Source organism: Coregonus lavaretus (assembly GCF_964263955.1).
Source record: "Coregonus lavaretus genome assembly, chromosome: 1".
Lineage (NCBI taxonomy): Eukaryota > Metazoa > Chordata > Actinopteri > Salmoniformes > Salmonidae > Coregonus > Coregonus lavaretus.
This window is the reverse complement of record NC_139988.1, coordinates 66,496,020-66,519,136: the sequence shown is the minus strand read 5'-3', so window position 1 is coordinate 66,519,136 and position 23,117 is coordinate 66,496,020. Positions and strand designations below refer to the sequence as shown.

General features: G+C 42.3%; 1 protein-coding gene across 1 annotated transcript in view; it reads left to right on the top strand.

Moving 5' to 3' along the window:
- The window catches only part of LOC311123461 (alpha-1,6-mannosylglycoprotein 6-beta-N-acetylglucosaminyltransferase B-like), a gene marked incomplete at both ends in the record, with an annotated part of 40,086 nt that overhangs the window by 6,382 nt on the left and 10,587 nt on the right, over nucleotides 1-23,117 (top strand). The window contains 11 exons of the mRNA XM_084158182.1: nucleotides 8,561-8,625; nucleotides 8,793-8,966; nucleotides 14,028-14,195; nucleotides 14,632-14,801; nucleotides 15,142-15,273; nucleotides 15,489-15,622; nucleotides 21,494-21,639; nucleotides 21,808-21,963; nucleotides 22,194-22,340; nucleotides 22,548-22,664; nucleotides 22,843-22,917. Of these exons, the coding sequence (XP_084014308.1) occupies nucleotides 8,561-8,625; nucleotides 8,793-8,966; nucleotides 14,028-14,195; nucleotides 14,632-14,801; nucleotides 15,142-15,273; nucleotides 15,489-15,622; nucleotides 21,494-21,639; nucleotides 21,808-21,963; nucleotides 22,194-22,340; nucleotides 22,548-22,664; nucleotides 22,843-22,917 (1,484 nt within the window). The remainder of the gene's footprint in view (nucleotides 1-8,560; nucleotides 8,626-8,792; nucleotides 8,967-14,027; nucleotides 14,196-14,631; nucleotides 14,802-15,141; nucleotides 15,274-15,488; nucleotides 15,623-21,493; nucleotides 21,640-21,807; nucleotides 21,964-22,193; nucleotides 22,341-22,547; nucleotides 22,665-22,842; nucleotides 22,918-23,117) is intronic.

The following is a 23,117-nucleotide window of genomic DNA, read 5'->3' as shown; positions in this document are numbered from 1 at the left end:
GAAGCACCTTTGGCAGCAATTACAGCCTCGAGTCTTCTTGGGTACAAGCTTGGCACACCTATATTTGGTGAGTTTCTCCCATTCTTTCTGATTCCTGCTTACAAGCAAAAACTAAAGCAGGAAGTACCAGTGACTCGCTCAATACAGAAGTGGTCAGATGACGCAGATGCTAAGCTACAGGACTGTTTTGCTAGCACAGACTGGAATATGTTCTGGGATTCTTGCGATGGCATTGAGGAGTACACCACAACAGTCACTGGCTTAATCAATAAGTGCATCGATGACGTTGTCCCCACAGTGACCATAAGTACATACCCCAACCAGAAGCCATGGATTACAGGCAACATCCGCACTGAGCTAAAGGGTAGAGCTGCCGCTTTCAAGGAGCGGGACTCTAACCCGGACGCTTATAAGAAATCCCGCTATGCCCTCTGACGAACCATCAAACAGGCAAAGAGTCAATACAGGACTAAGATTGAATCGTACTACACCGGCTCCGCAGCTCGTCGGATGTGGCAGGGCTTGCAAACTATTACAGACTACAAAGGGAAGCACAGCTGCGAGCTGCCCAGTGACACAAGCCTACCAGACAAGCTAAATTACTTCTATGCTCGCTTCGAGGGAAGCAACACTCAAGCATGCATGAGAGCATCAGCTGTTCCGGACGAATGTGTGATCACACTCTCCGTAGCCGATGTGAGTAAGACCTTTAAACAGGTCAACATTCACAAGGCCGCAGGGTCAGACGGACCAATTGTGCAAGTTCTCCCACTTAAAAAGATGAGAGAGGCCTGTAATTTTCATCATAGGTACACGTCAACTATGACAGACAAATAGAGATTTTTTTCTCCAGAAAATCACATTGTAGGATTTTTTATGAATTTATTTGCAAATTATGGTGGAAAACAAGTATTTGGTCACCTACAAACAAGCAAGATTTCTGGCTCTCACAGACCTGTAACTTCTTCTTTAAGAGGCTCCTCTGTCCTCCACTCGTTACCTGTATTAATGGCACCTGTTTGAACTTGTTATCAGTATAAAAGACACCTGTCCACAACCTCAAACAGTCACACTTCAAACTCCACTATGGCCAAGACCAAAGAGCTGTCAAAGGACACCAGAAACAAAATTGTAGACCTGCACCAGGCTGGGAAGACTGAATCTGCAATAGGTAAGCAGCTTGGTTTGAAGAAATCAACTGTGGGAGCAATTATTAGGAAATGGAAGACATACAAGACCACTGATAATCTCCCTCGATCTGGGGCTCCACGCAAGATCTCACCCCGTGGGGTCAAAATGATCACAAGAACGGTGAGCAAAAATCCCAGAACCACACAGGGGGACCTAGTGAATGACCTGCAGAGAGCTGGGACCAAAGTAACAAAGCCTACCGTCAGTAACACACTACGCCGCCAGGGACTCAAATCCTGCAGTGCCAGACGTGTCCCCCTGCTTAAGCCAGTACATGTCCAGGCCCGTCTGAAGTTTGTTAGAGTGCATTTGGATGATCCAGAAGAGGATTGGGAGAATGTCATATGGTCAGATGAAACCAAAATAGAACTTTTTGGTAAAAACTCAACTCGTCGTGTTTGGAGGACATAGAATGCTGAGTTGCCATACCTACTGTGAAGCATGGGGGTGGAAACATGCTTTGGGGCTGTTTTTCTGCAAAGGGACCAGGACGACTGATCCGTGTAAAGGAAAGAATGAATGGGGCCATGTATCGTGAGATTTTGAGTGAAAACCTCCTTCCATCAGCAAGGTTTTGAAGATGAAACGTGGCTGGGTCTTTCAGCATGACAATGATACCAAACACACCGCCCGGGCAACGAAGGAGTAGCTTCGTAAGAAGCATTTCAAGGTCCTGGAGTGGCCTAGCCAGTCTCCAGATCTCAACCCCATAGAAAATCTTTGGAGGGAGTTGAAAGTCTGTGTTGCCCAGCGACAGCCCCAAAACATCACTGCTCTAGAGGAGATCTGCATGGAGGAATGGGCCAAAATACCAGCAACAGTGTGTGAAAACCTTGTGAAGACTTACAGAAAACGTTTGACCTGTGTCATTGCCAACAAAGGGTATATAACAAAGTATTGAGAAACTCTTGTTATTGACCAAATACTTATTTTCCACCATAATTTGCAAATAAATTCATTAAAAATCCTACAATGTAATTTTCTGGATTTTTTTTTCTCATTTTGTCTGAAAATTACAGGCCTCTCTCATCTTTTTAAGTCGGAGAACTTGCACAATTGGTGGCTGACTAAATACTTATTTTCCCCACTGTACTTTTTCCGAAGCCACTCCTGCATTGTCTTGGCTGTGTGCTTAGGGTCGTTGTCCTGTTGGAAGGTGAACCTTTGCCCCAGTCTGAGGTCCTGAGAGCACTGGAGCAGGTTTTCATCAAGGATCTCTCTGTACTTTGCTCTATTCATCTTTCCCTCGATCATGACTAGTTAGAGTCCTTTAGGTGCCATTTGGTAAACTCCAAGCGAGCTGTCATGTGCCTTTTACTAAGGAGTGGCTTCCGTCTGGCCACTCTACCATAAAGGCCTGATTGGTGGAGTGCTGCAGAGATGGTTGTCCTTCTGGAAGGTTCTCCCAGCTCAACAGAGGAACTCTGGAGCTCTGTCAGAATGACCATCTGGTTCTTGGTCACCTCCCTGAACAAGGCCCTTCTCCCCCGATTGCTCAGTTTGGCCAGCTCCAGGAAGAGTCTTGGTGGTTCCAAACTTCTTCCATTTAAGAATGATGGAGGCCACTGTGTTCTTGGGGACCTTCAATGCTGCAGACATTTTTTGGTACCCTTCCCCAGATCTGTGCCTCGACACAATCCTGTCTCGGAGCTCTACGGACAATTCCTTCAACCTCATGGCTTGGTTTTTGCTCTGACAACTGTGGGACCTCATATAGACAGGTGTGTGCCTTTCCAAATCATGTCCAATCAATTGAATTTACCACAGGTGGACTCCAATCAAATTGTAGAAACATCTCAAGGATGATCAATGGAAACAGGATGCACCTACATTTTGAGTCTCATAGCAAAGTGTCTGAATACTTATGTAAATAAGGTATTTCTGTTTTTAAATTTGCTAACATTTCTAAAAACCTGTTTTCGTTTGTCATTATGGGGTATTGTGTGTAGATTGATGAGGGGAAAAAATTATTTAATTCCGCTGGGGCCACCGTACGTAAAATGCTTTGGATAAAAGCGTCTGCTAAATGGCATATATTATTATACACTGAGTACACCAAACATTAGGAACACCTTCCTAATATTGAGTTGCACCCCCCCGTTTTGTCCTCAGAACAGCCTCAATTTGTCGGGGCATGGACTCTACAAGGTGTCGAAAGCATTCCGCAGGGATGCTGGCCAATGTTGACTCCAATGCTTCCCATGGTTGTGTCAAGTTGGCTGGATGTCCTTTAGGTGGTGGACCATTATTGATACACGTGGGAAACTGTTGAACGTGAAAAACCCAGCAGTGTTGCAGTTCTTGACAGAAACCGGTACAACTGGTACCTACTACCATACTCCATTCAAAGACACTTAAATGTTTTGTCTTGCCCATTCACCCTCTGAATGGCACACATACACAATCCATGTCTCAATTGTCTCAAGGGTTTACCATCCTTCTTTAACCTGTCACCTCCCCTTCATCTACACTGATTGAAGTGGAGTTAACAAGTGACATCAATAAGGGATCATACTGCAGCTTTCACCTGGATTCACCTGGTCAGTCTATGTCATGGAAGGTGTTCCTAATGTTTTGTACACTCCGTGTATATTATCATAGAACGTCATACTACATTTAGTAACATATAGCATATAATATATCTTATCATAGCACATTAGTAAAGATGCAATGACTACATGCTTTTGTTGGAGTTGGCACCTGATTTAACCTGTGGCCATTGGCCATTAAGCCAATGCAGCCAGTCTCCCCATTTCACCACAATAAAACTATTGGTCGACTATAGTGCTTTAGAGATCGGCTGGAGAGACTCTGATATTCTAACACGAGGCCGCAGTTCAGGGCTGTGCAATAGTTCAAGTTCAAAGATTAACAACATAGTGAAGTTAATAGCCTGGGATTCTAGAAGGGATGGTCGTTGGCCAGTAGGGGTCAAAGGTGAGAGACTACAGGTGAATATGAGGGAGGGAGTCCTTAAGGCCGATGAATGAGGGGTTTAACGAGTCCCAGAGAGCTAGCGGAGTGTGTGTGTTTGTCTGTGTGATTGTGTGTTTGTGTGTGTGTGTATGGAGGTGTGTGTGTGTGCGTGCGTGGAGCAAGCCGCCAGGAGGAAAAGCTTTACGTCTCCCCTAAAACCCCCCCGGAGAGGTGTTAGGTGGGAGTTGGGTTACGGGCCGACCCTGCCACGTGAGGACGGAGGGGGGAGCTGGGGAGAGTGGCAGAAAGGGAGAGAGCGAGATGGAGGGAGAGAGAAAGAGAACGAGAGAGAGCGAGAAACTGAAAGAGAGAGGGAGGGAGAGAGAGCGAGAGCGAAAGAGAGAAAGTGAATGCTCACAAACCCTGAATAAGGTGATTCATACAAAGCAGGCCACACAATCCCCCCCCCCACCTCCATACACACACTTCTCACCACGAGCAGCCCACCCTCCTTCCCGACCTGCCTCTCTTCCCCTCACATTACCTCAGACCCCATAAAGAGCGATCAAATTACCCAGGAGCCCTTTCAATGGCCTGTTGACTCGTACGCGTGTTTTTTCAGATGCAGATTTTTTTTCATCTTCTCATCAGCTTTTTCAGCCTTCGCACCGTGGCTGTGACTGGGATTTTATTTTATTTTCTGCCTGTTTTACAAGGTTGTTTTACACAGCTAAGGCCTGTGTGTTTTGGCACGGTCTGCATTGTAAAGGAGAATGTTTGGGGTGGGGGGAGGCAGGTGGGTTAGGTGTGTGTATGTGTGTGTTTGACGTTTATGTGTGTTGTGTGTGTGTGTGTGTGATTGACACTAGGGGGAAGAAGGCGGAGTGCTTACGGGAAGGGGCCTCTTTGGGAACACAGTGGGGTTCTTCTCATGCTATAGAATGCTACACTGTAAAAAAGCCAACTTAACCAATTGCCTAATCAGCGTTATTCTGAGTTGGGTGGACTTTGAAAGAACAAGAAATTGAGCTAACGCGTGTTCAAATAAAGTTTGTTAACTCAACAAACTTTGCTCATAGTGAGTATAAAAACTTGTTGAGTCGAATTACAAATGCATGTTCATAATCCTATTGCAGCTGTTGCCTTTCAATTGTACGTTGAATCAACAAACTGCTCGAAGTGAGCTAAATTCTAACAAGCTTGTTGAGTAAAATTACAAATGTATGTTTGCTCAAAACCATGGCCATCATTATCATATTTCCCAGCATGCTCTATTGCAGGTTCATTTTCAGAATTGTTTGTTTCAATACCTGTCACATTCGTTGTATAAAAGATTGGACCAAGGTGCAGCGTGGTATGCGTACATAGTCGTTTATTATATAAACACTAACAAAATCCAACAGACCGTGAAGTTCAAAAGGCTAAACATCCAACAAGCCAAACAGAAACAAGATCCCACAACATAGGTAGGCAAAATGGCTGCCTAAGTATGATCCCCAATCAGAGACAACATAGATATTCACATAGATATTCACACCCTGACCAACCCAACTAGAGATCTCTATGTCAGGGCGTGACAATATCTGTGTTTCTGCATGTACATTGATTGGTTGATTAATCTTATGCTACAAAATAGGGATGTGCATCTTTCCCTTTCAAGACGATTCAATATGTATTTAGATGCAGGAACGATACGTTTTAGATTCAAGCGATTCGGTGCGATTTGGTTTGATTAGAGAAACGAATCGATGCGAATCAATGCGGTTCAATGCGATTTGATTAAAAAAGTGTTAGGGCTTGTAATGTATCAATATTTATCTTTAAAAAAGATCTATGATATAGCCAATTAATATATACAGTTGAAGTCGGAAGTTTACATACACTTGTGGTCCTCTGTAGCTCAGCTGGTAGAGCACGGCGCTTGTAACGCCAGGGTAGTGGGTTCGATCCCCGGGACCACCCATACACAAAAATGTATGCACGCATGACTGTAAGTCGCTTTGGATAAAAGCGTCTGCTAAATGGCATATTATTATTACTTAGGTTGTAGTCATTAAAACTCGTTTTTCAACCACTCCACAAATTTCTTGTTAACAAACTATAGTTTTGGCAAGTCGGTTAGGACATCTACTTTGTGCATGACACAAGTAATTTTTCCAACAATTGTTTACAGATAGATTATTTCCAAACGCCTGAAGGTACCACATTCATCTGTACAAACAATAGTACGCAATTATAAACATTATGGGACCACGCAGCCGTCATACCGCTCAGGAAGGAGACGCGTTCTGTCTCCTAGAGATGAACGTACTTTGTTGCAAATCAATCCCAAAACAACAGCAAAGGACCTTGTGAAGATGCTGGAGAAAACAGGTACAAAGGTATCTATATCCACAGTAAAACGAGTCCTATATCGACATAACCTGAAAGGCCGCTCAGCAAGGAAGAAGCCACTGCTCCAAAACCACCATAAAAAAGCCAGATTACGGTTTGCAACTGCACATGGGGACAAAGATCGTACTTTTTGGAGAAATGTCCTGTGGTCTGATGAAACCAAAATAGAACTGTTTGGCCATAATGACCATCGTTATGTTTGGAGGAAAAAGGGGGCTGCTTGCAAGCCGAAGAACACCATCCCAACCGTGAAGCACGGGGGTGGCAGCATCATGCTGTGGGGGTGCTTTGCTGCAGGAGGGATTGGTGCACTTCACAAAATAGATGGTATCATGAGGAAGGAATATAATGTGGATATATTGAAGCAACATCTCAAGACATCAGTCAGGAAGTTAAAGCTTGGTCGCAAATGGGTCTTCCAAATGGACAATGACCCCAAGCATACTTCCAAAGTTGTGGCAAAATGGCTTAAGGACAACAAAGTCAAGGTATTGGAGTGGCCATCACAAAGCCCTGACCTCAATCCTATAGAACATTTGTGGGCAGAACTGAAAAAGCGTGTGCGAGCAAGGAGGCCTACAAACCTGACTCAGTTACACCAGCTCTGTCAGGAGGAATGGGCCAACATTTACCCAACTTATTGTGGGAAGCTTGTGGAAGGCTACCCGAAACGTTTGACCCAAGTGAAACAATTTAAAGGCAATGCTACCAAATACTAATTGAGTGTATGTAAACTTCTGACCCACTGGGAATGTGATGAAAGAAATAAAAGCTGAAATAAATCATTGTCTCTACTATTCTTCTGACATTTCACATTCTTAAAGTAAAGTGGTGATCCTAACTGACCTAAGACAGGGAATTTGTACTAGGATTAAATGTCAGGAATTGTGAAAAACTGAGTTTAAATGTATTTGGCTAAGATGTATGTAAACTTCTGACTTCAACTGTAGCACAACTTTGGATTTCACCCCAATCTCATAATCTAATGGCTTAGACCTTTTGGAAGTTTTGACCAACTCAGTGAGCTTCTCTTGTTCTCCAGCTTTGACCATGCAGTGCGGGTAGCAAAAAAGATTGCTGTCCTCGTTATGAAATTATCAACCTGTATATCTAAAAATGACCATATACAGTGCATTCGGAAAGTAAAAAGTCAGACCCCTTGACTTTTTCCACATTTTGTTACGTTACAGCCTTATTCTGAAATGTCCTCATTAATCTACACACAATACCCCATAATGACAAAGTGAAAACAGGTTTTTAGAAATGTTTGCAAAGTTATCAAAAATAAAAAACAGACACTTTATTTACATAAGTATTCAGACCCTTTACTCAGTACTTTGTTGAAGCAACTTTACCAATGCACTCATATCTTAAACATTTGAACCAGGGACCGATGCATATGTGAATCGTTACATCCCTACCACACAAACATAATAACATATATTTTTCTAAACGAATCCAATCTGTTAGTAGTTTAACTTTTTCCATTGAAAATGGCTGTTCTGAGATGGCTGTTCCAGTTTATAAGCTTTAGGTAGACTCAATAATCAATCTTCTCTACGCTGGCAGTCATTCTCAATGCAGGTTGCAGGCAATTAAAAGTTCCAATTGTTGGATATCCTCACTCTGGCTGGAGTGGTTTACACATCACTTTGCAAGCCAGCATAATGTGACTTGCAGGCTTGATGTGGCCTGTAAACCAAGCGTTTCAGACCACTGCGTTAGGTTGTAACTAGGCCCTCAAAGAAAGGCCTTATGATATATGTAATGTATTGTCATAGATTTAAACTCGGAAATATGCAAAAAGGGTAGATTTAGTTCTCAAGTTGAATTGTATGTTCACTCAACTTGGGCTATATGCCCAAATGTTAAGCAAACTCACAATCCTAATGCAGCTGGTTGCCTTACAATTGTATGTTGAATCAACATTTATGTTTTACAGTGTAGGAATCGAGTGCTGATTCAAGTTTATTACCCACTGAGTACTCTGAGCAGCACAGAGGTTGTTGGTAAAATAAAGTATAATTTTATATAATATCACAACAATCTATTTTGTCAGGTCTCCATGAGGTTTGTGAGGTGCCCGAAGACCCTGTGTATCCCCACTGTGCTGAGAAAGTTGAGGTGAGTCACAACACGATCAGTTGACAGTTAAGCATGTAAATGCTAAATCTGTTTTTGTTGTTGTGCCCATGAAGTCAACGTTTCTCCTGTCAATGTTGTCACAAACCTATTTTTCTGTCTCTATCTCTTTGTTTTCGAACACAAACACTTTGGCGTTACATTCCCAGTTCCTGCAAGCCCGTTGGGACTCAGACCCCTGCTATGCTTTCTACGGGGTGGATGGTACCACCTGCTCCATCATGACCTACCTGAGTGAGAGAGAAGACTTCTGTCCCCCCCGCCCTGGAAGAAACCATTCAGCACTACCATGGCACCAGCAACCACGCACCCACAAAGAGGAGGTAGCTTTAGAACAGGTTGAATGTCACTTGGCATAGGTATTATGACTATCAAAATCTATCATGGAAAAACAATGTTTATGGACTTCACTGAACATATGGTGATGGTTTTAGTAGCCTTTTGTCGAGACATTTTTTATTTAACCTTTTATTTAAGCAGGGAGTCATGCTGAGACCACTGTCTCTTTCGCAGATGAGCCCTGCATAAACACATCAATAAACATCAATTACACTACACATATATATATACACATCAATTACACAATACATATGAAACAAACACATTATTCAGTAAAAAGGCCCTCTAACATCCGCCTGAATTGCCCTAGAGCCGGGAGGGGCTAGGCCCATGGACCAATAAAATAACAAATAAAAAACGTACTGTTGAGAGTTAGAATAATAGAATACACAAGGATGTAGGTATGCAGACCCATGAGCCACTGTGGCCCCTCATGTTGAGTTCCGTTTTTTTTTGGCACCCACCCCCATCAAAGTTGCCCATCCCTGCCCTAGAGGCACCAACTTCAAGGACTTTTGGAGATCATTCCACATGAGGCGGTACATTTTTTAAAAGCAGATTTACCTAACTCAGTGGACATTGAAGGGATCTCCATCAAGTACCAATTTCAGTTCGACCAAGGCTTTCTGCAGGGCTATAAAGCAGATTGAAGCTCTGACATTAAGCTCTGACGATAATTATTTCGGTCACACGGGTCACCACCTTTGTGAAGGGGGAGTATATGGGCCGCCTTCCAGACCCTGGGGATGGTACCAGAAATAATTGTAAGGTTACAAATATTTGTTTAAGATTCTGCAATCAGAGGAGCAGAAAGCTGCAGCAAGAAAGGATCAAGCAAATCAGCCCCAGTGTTTTTTACACCAATCTTGCGCAAGGCGTCTGGCACATTACGAGTAGAAAGTTGTTGAAATGAAAACAAAGATTCACCAGAAGTTGACGGAACTTCCATCGAGCCAACTAGAGGCTGGGAGAAGGGCAGGTAGTCGACTGGCTGACCAGGGTCAATTAAACCACAATTTCTTTCAAATAAAAAGCCTGCCGAGATAAAATGCTGATTAAAAACACTATTTATCTCATTTTTCTCAGTAATGATGCCAGAGTCTGAGATAACTTGCTTAGGCAGGGAAGGAGAGGAATTTCCACGCTACAGTGCATTAATTAACTGTTTTCCAAAATTTCGACAGATCACTAGAAGCTTTCTTGATTGAGAAAGTGCATCTATTTCTCAATTGCCTGAAAAGATGCCAATCAGCTACAGAGTCAGTTTTTCCTGATTTCTTATCTTAAAAAGATCTGAAAGTTCTATAGAGAACCAAAGATTTGTTATATTTCTTACTCTAAGGCGTTTAAAGTGAGTGTGTTTTTCTGCCAGAGAGATAAAAATAGATGAGAACAATTCTAGAGCTAATTCAGGGTTAGGCATGCAGCTGATAGAGGAGAAGTCAGAGTAACACATATCATGAAGAAAAGCTTGTGGGGAAATGTTTTAATAATCTACAGTGCCTTCTGAAAGTATTCACACCTCTTGACTTTTTCCACATTTTGTTGTATTACAGTCTGAATTTATAATTGATTAAATTTAGCTTTTTTTGTCACTGACCTACCTACACACAAATAATTATGTTTTTCAATTTTTTTACAAATTAATTCAAAATGAAAAGTTTAAATGTCTTGAGTCAATTAGTATTCAACACCTTTGTTATGGCAAGCTTAATTAATGGATGAGTAAAAATTTGCTTAACAAGTCACATCATAAGTTGCATGGACTCACTCTGTGTGCAACAATAGTGTTTAACATGAATTTTGAATGACTACCTCATCTCTGTACCCCACACATACAATTACTGTATCTGTAAGGTCCGTCAGTTGAACAGTGAATTTCAAACACAGATTCAACCACAAAGACCAGGGAGGTTTTCCAATGCCTCGCAAAGAAGGGCACCTATTGGTAGATGGGTAAAAATAAAATAAAAAACACAGATTCAACCACAAAGACCAGGGAGGTTTTCCAATGCCTCGCAAAGAAGGGCACCTATTGGTAGATGGGTAAAAATAAAATAAAAAATGACACTGAATATCCCTTTGAGTATGGTGAAGTTATTATTTACATTTTGGATGGTGTATTAATATACCCAGACACTATAAAGATACAGGCATCCTTTCTAACTCAGTTGCCGGAGAGGAAGAAAACCGCTCAGGGATTTCAGCATGAGGCCAATGGTGAATTTAAAACAGTTACAATGGCTGTAATTGGAGAAAACTGAGGATGGATGAACAACGTTGTAGTTACTCCACAATACTAACCTAATTGACAACGTGAAAAGAGGGAAGCCTGTACAGAATAATAATATTCAAAAACATGCATCCTGTTTGCAACAAGGCACAAAGCAATTAACTTTTTGTCCTGAATACAAAGTGTTATGTTTGGGGCAAATCCAATACAACACATTACGGAGTACTGAGTACTCTCCATATTTTCAAGCATAGTGGTGGCTGCATCATGTTATGGGTATGCTTGTAATCGTTAAGGACTGGGGAGTTTTTCAGGATAAAAAATAAACGGAATGAAGCTAAGCACAGGCAAAATCCTAGAGGAATACTTGGTTCAGTCTGCTTTCCACCAGACACTGGGATATGAATTCACCTTTCAGCAGGACAATAACGTAAAACATAAGGCCAAATCTACACTGGAGTTGCTTACCAAGAAGACAGTGAATGTTCCTGAGTGGCCGAGTTACAGTTTTGACTTAAATCTGCGTGAAAATCTAGACCTGAAAATGGTTGTCTAGCAAGGATCAACCACCAATTTGTGAGGGCTTGAAGAAGGGGGTAAATGTCATCAATAGATACATGTGTATTTTGGCTTATGGACAAATCAATAACCAAAAGCAAAAAAATGTTTGGGATAGTGATATTTAGAGAACATGCCACGAGTTGATTTGACAAATACAGCACCAGTCAAAAGTTTGGACACACCTACTCTTTTTCTTTATTTTTACTATTTTCTACATTGTAGAATAATAGTGAAGGCATAAAAACTATGAAATAACACATATGGAATCATGTAGTAACCAAAAAAGTGTTAAATTTGACATTCTTCAAATAGCCACCCTTTGCCTTGATGACAGCTTTGCACACTCTTGGCATTCTCTCAACCAGCTTCACCTGGAATGCTTTCACACCAGTCTTGAAGGAGTTCCCACATATGCTGAGTACTTGTTGGCTGCGTTTCCTTCACTCTGCTGTCCGACTCATCCCAAACCATCTCAATTGGGTTGAGGTCGAGGGATTGTGGAGGCCAGGTCATCTGATGCAGCACTCCATCACTCTTCTTCTTGATAAAATAGCCCTTACACAGCCTGGCGGTGTGTTGGGTCATTATCCTGTGGAAAAACAAATGATAGTCCCACTAAGCCCAAACCAGAAGGGATGGCGTACCGCTGCAGAATGCTGTGGTAGCCATGCTGGTTAAGTGTGCCTTGAATTCTAAATAAATCACAGACAGTGTCACCAGCAAAGCACCCCCACACCATAACACCTCCTCCTCCATGCTTTACGGTGGGAACCCCACATACGGAGATCATCCGTTCACCCACACCGCGTCTCACAAAGACACCGCAGTTGGAACCAAAAATCTCAAATTTGGACTCCAGACCAAAGGACAAATTTCCACCTGTCTAATGTCCATTGCTCGTGTTTCTTGGCCCAAGCAGGTCTCTTCTTATTATTGGTGTCCTTTAGTAGTGGTTTCTTTGTAGCAATTTGACCATGAAGGCCTGATTCACACAGTCCCATCTGAACAGTTGATGTTGAGATGTGTCTGTGACTTGAACTCTGTGAAGCATTTATTTGGGCTGCAATTTCTGAGGCTGTTAACTCTAAGTTCAACGCTGGGTCTTCCATTCCTGTGGCGGTCCTCATGAGAGCCAGTTTCATCATAGCACTTGATGCTTTTTGCGACTGCAATTTTCCGTATTGACTGACCTTCATGTCTTAAAGTAATGATGGACTGTCATTTCTCTTTGCTTATTTGTTCTTGCCATAATATGGACTTGGTCTTTCACCAAATAGGGCTATCTTCTGTATACCCCCCCTACCTTGTCACAACAAAACTGATTGGCTCAAACACATTAAGAAGGAAAGAAATTCCACAAATTAACTTTTAAGAAGGCACACCTGTTAATTGAAACACATTCCAGGTGACTACCTCATGAAGCTGGTTGAGAGAATGCCAAGAGTGTGCAAAGCTGTCATCAAGGCAAAAGGTGGCTATTTGAAGAATCTCAAATATAAAATATATTTTGATTTGTTTAACACTTTTTTGGTTACTACATGATTCCATATGTGTTATTTCATAGTTTTGATGTCTTCATTATTATTCTACAATGTAAAAAATAAAGAAAAACCCTTGAATGAGTAGGTGTGTCCAAACTTTTGACTGGTAGTGTATAGCCACCCCTCCCCCTTTTTTCAGTCTGTCACTCCTGAAGATGTTGTAATCAGCAATGTCCTTATCCGGGATCGATCCATTTATCCAAGTCTCTGTGAGAACCAAAATATCCGGACTCGTGTCAGTCATGCACCCAGATATCAAGAAGGTCCATCTTTGACATCAAACTTTGTACGTTGATATGTAACAACCCAACTACGCGATTTGAAAACAGCGGGGGTATCCATTTTTGTGGTATTTGAAAGAATATTACTGGACAAGCTTACCACAGTGGGCTTCCCAATTTTATTTTATTTTTTTATGGTCACAAGATTGTTACTGGCAAAACCCATCGGGATATGATTATCTGTAATAGTACGATGATAACGCTGTGAAATAGAGGGAATGGGATGAGTTACCTGAGCAGGGGTTGGGCTGCTTTTGAGTCAATTATTTATAAAAGCCTCCTCAATGTTGGCTGAGAGAACTTTTGCCCCTTTCATATTTGGATGCAAGCCATCCCTCAATCTAATTCTTTATCTAATTTTAACTTGCATGCACTACTTTCGTACTACTATCATGTTGTTGTTCAATAATCCCTTTTTATTTCACACAGGCAGAGATCCGGACGACTCTGAGGCCGTTGTATGAGGTGTTTGGTGGAATTCAGGGTCCTGCAGGAAGGTTCATCCGGTCCAGGGTGGAGAGGCTATCTGCATGCTGGATAAAGGCAGGACACAGGATACGAGAGAACACCACTAAGACGACTTCACTGCAGAAGAGGGTGGGTTAACCACAGAAATCCTATTAAATTAAGTTCTAATAGGTAATTCTATGGGGTTAACATACTTTGAAGTTCATCGGATTTCAAACTCCCATGTACTGCATCTATATTTATAATCCCCCTATCTCCTGCTGTAATATTTTAATGTCTTTAGTTATTTTTAGTTACTATTCCTTAGGATAGTCATAGTGCTTGCACTGATATGTTGGTGGGATGATTGCTGAATGTGTAATATTGAAGTGATAAAACCTCTATATTCTCAAATAAGGCTGTGTTTTAAAAGTTATTTCTGTATGTGCCCCCAGGTGCTAGAAATATTTCTAATACCTTGATATCCAACAACATCGTGGCTTTGCATATCCATTTAAATATATTGAACACTGATCTAATCATGAATAATCATCGTCCTCCACCTCCATGTTCTCCCCCTTTCTAGGTCCTGCTGTACCCGGGGGTCCTGTCTGGGGGTGCGGGCCAGCGGTTCGGGGCCATGGTGGATCGAGGGGGGCCTCTGGGGGAGCTGGTGCAGTGGGCTGACCTCAGTGCCTCTCTCTTCATCCTGGGTCACAATCTGACCTTTACCACCTCCCAGAACCACCTGCACAGGTAACACACCATAGAAATAGAATTACTATAATGGGAATCCCCATTCAAGTCAATGTTCTGTGATGGATGGGTCAGCGGCCATATTAAGTGAACCCATAACCAGGAAGGCAAGCAGGAAGTACAGGATTCAAGGTGTGCTTTACACACCTTTTAATATAAATATGTCTAATACCTTGATATCCAACAACATCATGGCTTTTCATATCCATTTAAATGTATTGAAGACTGATCTAATCATGAATAATCATCATCCTTTGACAATTTAAAGCTCTCACAATGCATTGTCACTTTGAGTTCTATCTCACCATGACTGAGTGTTTGTTTGTGTTTGGTGGAGCAGTGTGATAGGTGCAGCCCCGGGCAAAGGAAGCTGCCCCATCCAGAGGCCCCTGCCCTTTGACCTCATCTATACAGACTACCACGGCCTCGCCCATCTCCAGGGAGCCATGGGGCTGGCCTTCCAACACTACCAGTAACGACACTTTGGTTAATTTTGTTAACATGTTGCATTACATTAGCCTTATTCCAAGGTACTGTAACAATAAATATCATTACAATGTAATTACCATGAAGCAAATTCGTAAGTACTAGATTCAAGACAGTTTTTCCACATCATTTCAAGTCACATAAGATAGTGTTCAACACTATGAAATAGGCCTATGATGATACATTTCTTCCTCTCTCCAGATGCTGCTTCCGAATCCTTGACTCTTTTGGTACGGAACCGGCTTTCAACCTAGGGACGTATGCCCGTAGCCACGGTTACAACACGCTATGGGGAAGCTGGCATCTACAGCCACTGCAGTACATGACCATGTTCCGTGAGTATACTGTGTGTGTGTGTGTGTGTGTGTGTGTGTGGGGGGGGGGTTAACAGATGTGATCGTATGTGTAACAGATGTGATCGTACTTTGTAAGTAACTCTCTTGCGTTGTGTTTTTAAAGAAAGGAATGTCCAGCCAGAGATCCCAGTTGATTGGTGTTTATTTTGACGATGGAGACAAGGAAGCGCATTAGATGTGCAGGACAACAGTATGTTGAGGGCTGTAGATTAGTGATTTGTCTGTTAGCATGGAAATAACTGTGAATTAGCAGGGAGCTAATGCGACCATTACAATTAGAGCATGCTAGCTAACTCGCTCTTACAGCAATAACATACAAAAGCACATCCCAGGAAGCCCGCAATATACAGTGCCTTCAGAAAATATCCACACCCCTTGACTTTTTCCACATTTTGTTGTGTTACAGCCTGAATGTAAAATTGATTAAATTGAGATTTTTGGTCACTGGCCTAAACACAATACCCCATAATGTCAAAGTGGAATTATGTTTTTCGAAATGTTTACAAATTAATTACAAATGAAAAGCTGAAAGGTCTTGAGTCAATAAATATTCAACCTCTTATGGCAAGCCTAAATAAGTTCAGGAGTAAAAATGTGCTTAACAAGTCATAATAAGTTGCATGGGCTCTCTCTGTGTGCAATAATAGTGTTTAACATGATTTTTGAATGACTACCTCATCTCTGTACCCCACACATACAATTACTGTATCTGTAAGGTCCCTCAGTCGAGCAGTGAATTTCAAACACAGATTCAACCACAAAGACCAGTGAGGTTTTCCAATGCCTCTCAAAGAAGGGTACCTATTGGTAGATGGGTAAAAAAATAATTGAACAGACATTGAATATCCCTTTGAGCATGGTGAAGTTATTAATTACACTTTGGATGGTGTATCAATACACCCAGTCACTACAAAGATACAGGTGTCCTTTCTAACTCAGTTGCCAGAGATATGAGAAAACTGAGGATGGATCAACAACATTGTAGTTACTCCACAATACTAACCTAATTGACAGAGCTAAAAAGAAGGAAGCCTGTACAGAATAAAAATGTTCCAAAACATGCATCCTATTTGCAACAAGACACTAAAGTAATACTGCAAAAACTGTAGCAAAGAAATTAACTTTTTGTCCTGAATACAAAGTGTTATGTTTGGAGCAAATCCACAAAACCTGGTTCTGTCTGCTTTCCACCAGACACTGGGAGATGAATTCACCTTTCAGCAGGACAATAATCTAAAACACAAGGCCAAATCTACACTGGAGTTGCTTACCAAGAAGACAGTGAATGTTCCTGAGTGGCCGATTTACAGTTTTGACTTAAATCTACTTGAAAATCTATGGCAAGACCTGAATATGGTTGTCTAGAAATGATCAACAACCAATTTGACAGAGCTTGAAGAATTCTGAAAAGAATAATGGGCAAAAGTTGCAAGATCCAGGTGTGGAAAGCTCTTAGAGACTTACTCAGAAAGACTCACAGCTGTAATCGCTGCCAATGGTGCTTCTACAAAGTATTGACTCAGGGGTGTGAATACTTATGTAAATAACATTTTAGTATTTCATTTGAAATACATTTGCAAAAATGTCTAAAAACATGTTTTCACTTTGTCATTATGGGGTGTTGGGTGAGACAAAAAATATATTTAATCCATTTTGAATTCAGCTGTAACACAACAAAATGTAGAATAAGTCAAGGGGTATGAATACTTTCTGAAAGCACTGTACATATACACAGTACCAGTCAACAGTTTGAACACACCTACTCATTCAAGGGTTTTTCTTTATTTTTACTATTTTCTACATTGTAGAATAATAGTGAAGACATCAAAACTATGAAATAACACATATGGAATCATGTAGTAACCAAAAAAGTGTTAAACAAATCAAAATATATTTTATATTCGAGATTCTTCAAATAGCCACCCTTTTTTCCTTGATGACAAGGTCCCCTGTAGCTCAGTTGGTAGAGCATGGTGCTTGCAATGCCAGAGTTGTGGGTTCGTTTCCCACGGGGGGCCAGTATGAAAAATGTATGCACTCACTAACTGTAAGTCGCTCTGGATAAGAGCGTCTGCTAAATTACTAAAATGTACAAATGTAAATGACAGCTTTGCACACTCTTGGCATTCTCTCAACCAGCTTCACCTGGAATGCTGTTCCAACAGTCTTGAAGGAGTTCCCACATATGCTGAGCACTTGTTGGTTGCTTTTCCTTCACTCTGCCGTCTGACTCATCCCAAACCATCTCAATTGGGTTGAGGTCGGGGGATTGTGGAGGCCAGGTCACCTGATGCAGCACGCCATCACTTTCCTTCTTGGTAAAATAGCCCTTACACAGTCTGGAGGTGTGTTGGGTCATTGTCCTGTTGAAAAACAAATGATAGTCCCACTAAGCCCAAACCAGAAGGGATGGCGTATCGCTGCAGAATGCTGTGGTAGCCATGCTGGTTAAGTGTAGCCACCAGCAAAGCACCCCCACACCATAACACCTACTCCTCCATGCTTTACGGTGGGAACCCCACATGCGGAGATCATCCGTTCACCCACACCGCGTCTCACGAAGACACGGTGGTTGCAACCAAAAATCTCAAATTTGGACTCCAGACCAAAGGACACATTTCCACCGGTCTAATGTCCATTGCTCGTGTTTCTTGGCCCGAGCAGGTCTCTTATTATTATTGGTGTCCTTTAGTACTGGTTTCTTTGCAGCAAATCGACCATGAAGGCCTGATTCACACAGTCCCCTCTGAACAGTTGATGTTGAGATGTGTCTGTGACTTGAACTCTGTGAAGCATTTATTTGGGCTGCAATTTCTGAGGCTGGTAACTCTAATGAACTTATGCTCTGCAGCAGAGGTAACTCTGGGTCTTCCATTCCTGTGGCGGTCCTCATGAGAGCCAGTTTAATCATAGTGCTTGATGGTTTTTGCGACTGCAAACATTTTTCCGTATTGACTCACCTTCATGTCTTAAAGTAATGATGGACTGTCATTTCTCTTTGCTTATTTGAGCTGTATTTTACCAAATAGGGCTATCTTCTGTATATCCCCCCTACCATGTCACAACACAACTGATTGGCTCAAACGCATTAAGAAGGAAAGAAATTCCACAAATTAACTTTTAAGAAGGTACACCTGTTAATTGAAATGCATTCCAGGTAACTACCTCATGAAGCTGGTTGAGAGAATGCCAAGAGTGTGCAAAGCTGTCATCAAGGCAAAGAGTGGCTATTTGAAGAATCTCAATATTTTGATTTGTTTAACACGTTTTTGGTTACTACATGATTCCATATGTGTTATTTCATAGTTTTGATGTCTTCACTATTATTTTACAATGTATAAAATTGTAAAAATAAAGAACTGTTGAATGAGTAGGTGTGTCCAAACTTTTGACTGTTAGTGTATATCAGGAAATGTACATAGTGAACTCGTACACATTAGAAATACGTAAATATAATGCACTATTTCAGAACGTGACCTACCGCTTGCTTGTCAATATCAAATTGGGAAGAACTGACGTTCGCAATCTCCCCCTATCTGCAAGTGTAGCCAATAACATAACACCTTACTAATATGTCAATTCAACCAACCAGTAGGAATACATAAACATTGAATACATATCTCTGCAGTGGCAAGTGGATACATAATCAACCCTGTTATATATGTAAGTCTGTTTATGGGTTTTTGCATTTGTGTGTGTTTGTTTGTGTATGTGTGCATGTGTCTGTGTTGGGCTTTACCATTCAGGGACCAACAGTGGTGACACACTGTGGGAGTGTTATTAATTATGACAGTGCTGATGTATGTTCCACAAAGGAGACTTCATATGTCTGCAGAGTGAGAGGATTTAGAACAGGTTAAATAAACATGAGCCCTTGCCCTTCCCAAAATCTTCCCAAACCCTTCCTAGTCATCTCTCCCACTCCGACTAGACTGAGACAAGCTGGAGAGCGCCGAACGGTCCGGACCCCTCCCACAGGCAGGAACGCTGCTGTTTATTTGTGCTGCTCGTGCGGCAAGAGGGATGTTGACCACGGCGATGGCAGCTCTGAGAGAGGAAGAGATGGAGAGACGGAGGGAGAAAGGGAGTAGAGGTTGTGTTGATGGGGCTTTGAAGAGATAGAAAGGATCTGTTGAGTGTCAGGGCCTATGGGAAGGCATTGGTTCTAGTGTGTGTGTGTGTGTGTGTGTGTGTCTCTCTCTCTCTCTCTCTCTCTCTCTCTGTGTGGAAGGCATTGGTTCTAGTGTGTGTGTGTGTGTCTGTCTCTCTGTCTGTCTCTCTGTCTCGCTCTCTCTGTGTGTGTGTGGAAGGCAATGGTTATATCTAGCCATCTCTCCCCTATTCCCCCCTACTGGCACCATTTTCCGTCTTGATCATGATTCATGTCAGTGTGTTGGTGCGAGCCCACTAGGCTGATGAATGGAGGTGCTAAGCGCCTGGTGTGTATGCGGAGGAGTGTTGGAGACGAGCTAGGACAAATGAGCCTGTTATTCACCCAGAGAGGACCTTCTTCACCGTTGTGGAGAAGAGTTAGGAGACAGGAGAGAGTTATTTGGCAGGGTCTTTTAAACAACCGTCGGGGGGACAGACGGACTGACACACGTGGACTAATATGCAGACACACACAAGCCTGCACACAAGCACGCACGCGCACACACACATTCACAGACACATTCTTGTATTTCTTAAATAAATATCCCATCTCTCACACCTCCCTTTCTCTGTTCTATTAGGATTAATCTGAGAAGCTGTGGGAAGTCAAAGTGTATGGCCTATCCAAACACACTGACACTAACCCCTAAGAATAGTTTTTATTTCCATAAACATGTGATTTATGTCTGTTTCTCTCCTTTCACGTCGGCCCATCGAGACGCTCCCAATGTTATTACTCAACTGTCACTACCCGCATTCTTGGTCCCTTATGTCGATATCGCCTGTCCAAAATAGCTTTCTTTCTATTGTTGTCCTGTACAAATGGTGTTTGTTATAGTCTCCTCCTGTCCTCAAAGATCTGTCTGACAGCTACTGACATCTCCAGCTGCACATAGACACATTAGACACATTAACACATTAGACACATTAGAGATATTAGACCTATTAGTGTGATGAGGTGGTGATGAAGGAGTCAGGCGCAGGAGGGTAAATTACAGAATAACAGGCTTTAATCCGCAAAATACAGGTTTACGCAGAAATGCGTCAAACACACTCCAGGGCACAAAACAGGCACACGGGAAATACTCCCGTCGATACCCAATACACGCGCTCCACCGAGCTTCACTAACCTCCACAATAAACAATCACCCACACAGACAAGGAAGCAGAGGGAACACTTATACCATGACTAATGAGGGAATAAGGACCAGGTGTGTGTGATTGAAGTCAAGACAAATGGAGTGATGATAAATGGATCGGCTGTAGTTAGTAAGCCGGTGAAGCCGAACGCCGAAACCTGCCCGAACAAGGAGGGGAGGCAGCCTCGGCGGAAGTCGTGACAATTAGACACATATGAGATATTAGACCTAATAGACACATTAGACATCGACACATTGTTTTGTCTTATACCTCTCTTGTTCATTCTGATAAAAGCCTTTTGGGAAGAAACAGGTTTTAATCCTTTGAGATCTAACTGATAGAGGATTTATACTTGTTTCTTTGCTGATGAAATAATGATTTGCTGTAGTTCTTGACCACTAGACAATATACTAAATGTGATAACTTATTGGTTGTTTGATGGCTACAACGTTGGTCTGTGGTTATAATGTGACTTCAAACAATCAATACAACAACACTTTCCTAACGATATAATCCAAAATTGCATTCTGACATATTGTGTCTCTGTCTCCTGTGTAGCTCATACCCCTGATAACTCGTTCCTGGGGTTTGTGAGCGAGGAGGTGATGGTGGAGCAGGAAGAGAGGGAGGAGGAAGTGGAGCCAGGGCCATACAGGAAGGACAACACGGCTGTGGTCTATGGGAAACAGGACTACATGTGGCAGGTAAGGAGGCAGATGGAGTAAAAGGGTGCAGTGACCAACGACAGTGCCATCCAGTAATGTCCTGACTAGATAGGTTGTTTTTGGAACGGCCAACATGCAACATACTCCCTCAACTCTACTCTATACTATAAATGAACTTCTACTCTACTCTACTCTACTCTATTCCAGGGCAAGGAGCGTTATCTGGAGGTGATCAGTCAGGAGCTGGAGACCCACGGCACAGTGTACCAGCCTCCAGGCCACTCCGCTCAGCTGCCCAGTAACATTATCAACCACGGCCTGCTGGCCCAGGATCAGTTCTTACAGCTCCTCAGGAGAGCCAAGGTAACAACATAACTGAACCCAGACCACAGTGTCTCAGGGCCCATGAGGACAATTCCTATCTTGATTTATTGTGCAAACTTCCGTGGACATCTATGCATGGTTTCAGACCTGGGTCTAATATATAGCTTCATATGTTAGGATTCAAGCACTCAATGACCAAATCATGAAAACTACATTACTTTCTAAAATATCTCTGAAAGCCATGCAGTGATAGTGATTCCCCCCCTCAGGTGTTTGTGGGCCTTGGGTTTCCCTATGAGGGTCCAGCTCCTCTGGAGGCCATAGCTTTAGGGTGTGTCTTCCTCCAGCCGCGCTTCCAGCCCCCTCGCTCCTCTGAAAACAGTGACTTCTATAAAGGGAAGCCCACAACACGACAGGTACTGGATATGAACTCATCCAAAGATGTATTAAGAAATTAATCAAATGAAATTGAAAAATGAAGAAAAAATTAACCTAATGACAATTTCACACCCAATGGAGGTTTAATTGGGAAGTGTGTGTGTGTGTGCGTGCGTGTGTGTGTGTGTTGGTGTGTGTGCATGCATGCGTGTGTGTACATGTGTCTGTGTGTGTGTGTCTGTCAGGTCTCCTCTCAGCACCCCTATGCCGAGGAGTTCATCGGTAAGCCCTACGTTTGGACCGTGGACATGACCAACACCACTGACGTTCAAGAGACGGTCAGGGCTATTCTACGCACAGAGGTCAGTCACAATAACCTTGTAATGGATCTCGAGATCTATGGAAGATAGAATTTGTCTGTTTTACAGGTGAAACCCCTTATCCATTGTTATGGCTGTTATATGAATGCTAATGAAGGCTCATATGATTAGCATAACCCTGACATAAAGCTGTATTTAGCTTCTATGTCTGTTTTTAAAGGTCAAGCCCTTCACCCCTCGAGAGTTCACCAGTGAAGGGATGCTGGAAAGGGTCCATGCTTACATCACTCATCAGGTTTTATACGGTCTATGGTTTATATTACTATATGTGTCTTATAATGTCTTATATTGGGAGGCATTGGAACAAAGAGCAGGCTTGGTAATATACAGTTGAAGTCGAAAGTTTACATACACTTAGGTTGGAGTCATTAAAACTCATTTTTCAACCACTCCACAAATGTCTTGTTAACAAACTGTAGTTTTGGCAAGTCGGTT